The following is a 1,696-nucleotide window of genomic DNA, read 5'->3' as shown; positions in this document are numbered from 1 at the left end:
ACGATGGTGGAAGACAAGTTAGTAAAAACTCAACAGAGCCAAAACCTAAGTCCACATCTCAAGAGAACTGTATCAAAATTCTAGGAATCAGCTGAGATGAGAACAGCGACGAGCTTTGTTATGATCTTGAAGAGCTAGTGCATTATGCAAAATCACTTCCTGCAACTAAGAGGTCAGTTTTAAAGTTATCTGCGAAAATATTCGATCCTATTGGCCTTCTCGCACCATTTACAATCACTATGAAGATGTTGTTTCAAACCCTCTGCTCTTCTGGCAGTAAGTGGGATGAAGATCTGTCTGGCAAGGCCTTATCTCGTTGGAATTCTCTCGTTCACGACTTAAGGGCTTTAAGTGACATACGAGTACCGCGTTGTTACTTCCATGGTGGATACGATTCATCTCCGATTCATCAGATACATGGATTTTGCGATGCATCAGAATTTGCCTTTGCCGCAGTTGTATATCTACAAACGGAACATAAAAGCGGTGAAATTGAAGTGAATCTAATAGCAGCCAAGACAAGAGTCGCTCCTATCAAACGACAGACCATACCACGACTTGAATTGTTAGGCGCAACTACCTTAGCAAGATTAGTTGATTCGATTGTGAAAGCGTTGACTTCAATAAAATGTATCACTGTTATTATCCTATGGACGGATTCATTTACCACATTGTGTTGGATTCGAAATCATAAACTGTGGAAGTCGTATGTACAAAACCGCGTAAAGGAAATGAGAAAGTTAACTAGTAGTTATAAATGGAGACATTACCCTGGGGTAATAAACTCTGCCGACTTGCCTTCTCGTGGGTGTTCCGTAAGTGAACTTGTGCAATCTGGAATCTGGTGGAATGGTCCGTAGTTCCTCCAAGATACTGAAGAAAAATGGCCCGAAGATCTTCAACCTAAAAAATTGGATGAGGACCATTGCTACACCGAGATAATACGAAATCCTCTTCTAATAACACATTCCTTCACGTTAACATCGCTTCCTGACCGTAATTGCATCCACTTGGAGAAGATTATTGAGCAAGACAGATATGGTACGAAGAACAAACTACTTCGTGTCACAGCACAAATTTTAAGGTTTATCAAGAAATCAAGAAAGCAACTATGCTCTGTTACGTCTGAGTTGAATGCCAATGAGCTACTCGAAGCTGAGAATTTATGGATCCGAAGTATTCAGTTAGACGCGTTTTCTCACGAGTTACAATGTATTCGAGCCGGTCGTAAAAATGTACGAGTTCAACAACTTGGTTTGTTTCTCGATGATGATCAGATTATTCGGTGTGAAGGTCGAATTGCCCACTCTACGTTACCTGATAGTGCAAAACAGCCGATTTTTTTTGCCTCATAAGCATACCTTTTCGAAATTAACTATACGCGACTGTCACAATATAGTACACCACGAAGGAATTAGAGAAACTCTGAATTGCGTTCAAGGAAAATACTGGATCTTGCGTGGTCGAGAGTGCGTCAAGGGCGTTGTGCGTGGATGTATCAAATGCCCGAATTTCGTAGGTAAAGCTTTCCCAACAGCGAAGGAAGCGTGTTTGCCTTCAAGTCGAGTAAGCGAAGAGCCTCCCTTTCCAAACACCGGTATTGACTTTGCAGGCCCCTTATACGCTACTAACAATCAAAGATTGGATAAGGTATATGTCTGTTTGTTCACTTGTGCTTCCACTCGAGCGGTTTATC

The 1,696-nt window shown here is 41.5% G+C and overlaps 1 protein-coding gene across 1 annotated transcript; it reads left to right on the top strand.

Moving 5' to 3' along the window:
• Positions 1–239: 239 nt before the first annotated feature.
• Positions 240–1,355, top strand: LOC124438641. The gene is made up of 2 exons (XM_046988815.1): positions 240–815; positions 861–1,355. Exons 1-2 carry the CDS (start codon positions 240–242, stop codon positions 1,353–1,355), a joined length of 1,071 nt encoding a protein of 356 aa, XP_046844771.1.
• The last annotated feature ends 341 nt before the right edge of the window (positions 1,356–1,696 follow it).

This window comes from Xenia sp. Carnegie-2017, unplaced genomic scaffold (assembly GCF_021976095.1).
Source record: "Xenia sp. Carnegie-2017 unplaced genomic scaffold, XeniaSp_v1 HiC_scaffold_19, whole genome shotgun sequence".
NCBI classification, from domain to species: domain Eukaryota; kingdom Metazoa; phylum Cnidaria; class Anthozoa; order Malacalcyonacea; family Xeniidae; genus Xenia; species Xenia sp. Carnegie-2017.
This window is presented reverse-complemented; position numbering and strand designations above follow the sequence as displayed.

Bases quoted from the DNA above. Each gene is read 5' to 3' on its own strand.
- LOC124438641 (XM_046988815.1), top strand. From the start codon at position 240: ATGAAGATGTTGTTTCAAACCCTCTGCTCTTCTGGCAGTAAGTGGGAT. The intron at 816-860 runs GTAAGTGAACTT...AATGGTCCGTAG, and splicing joins TGCCTTCTCGTGGGTGTTCC to TTCCTCCAAGATACTGAAGA.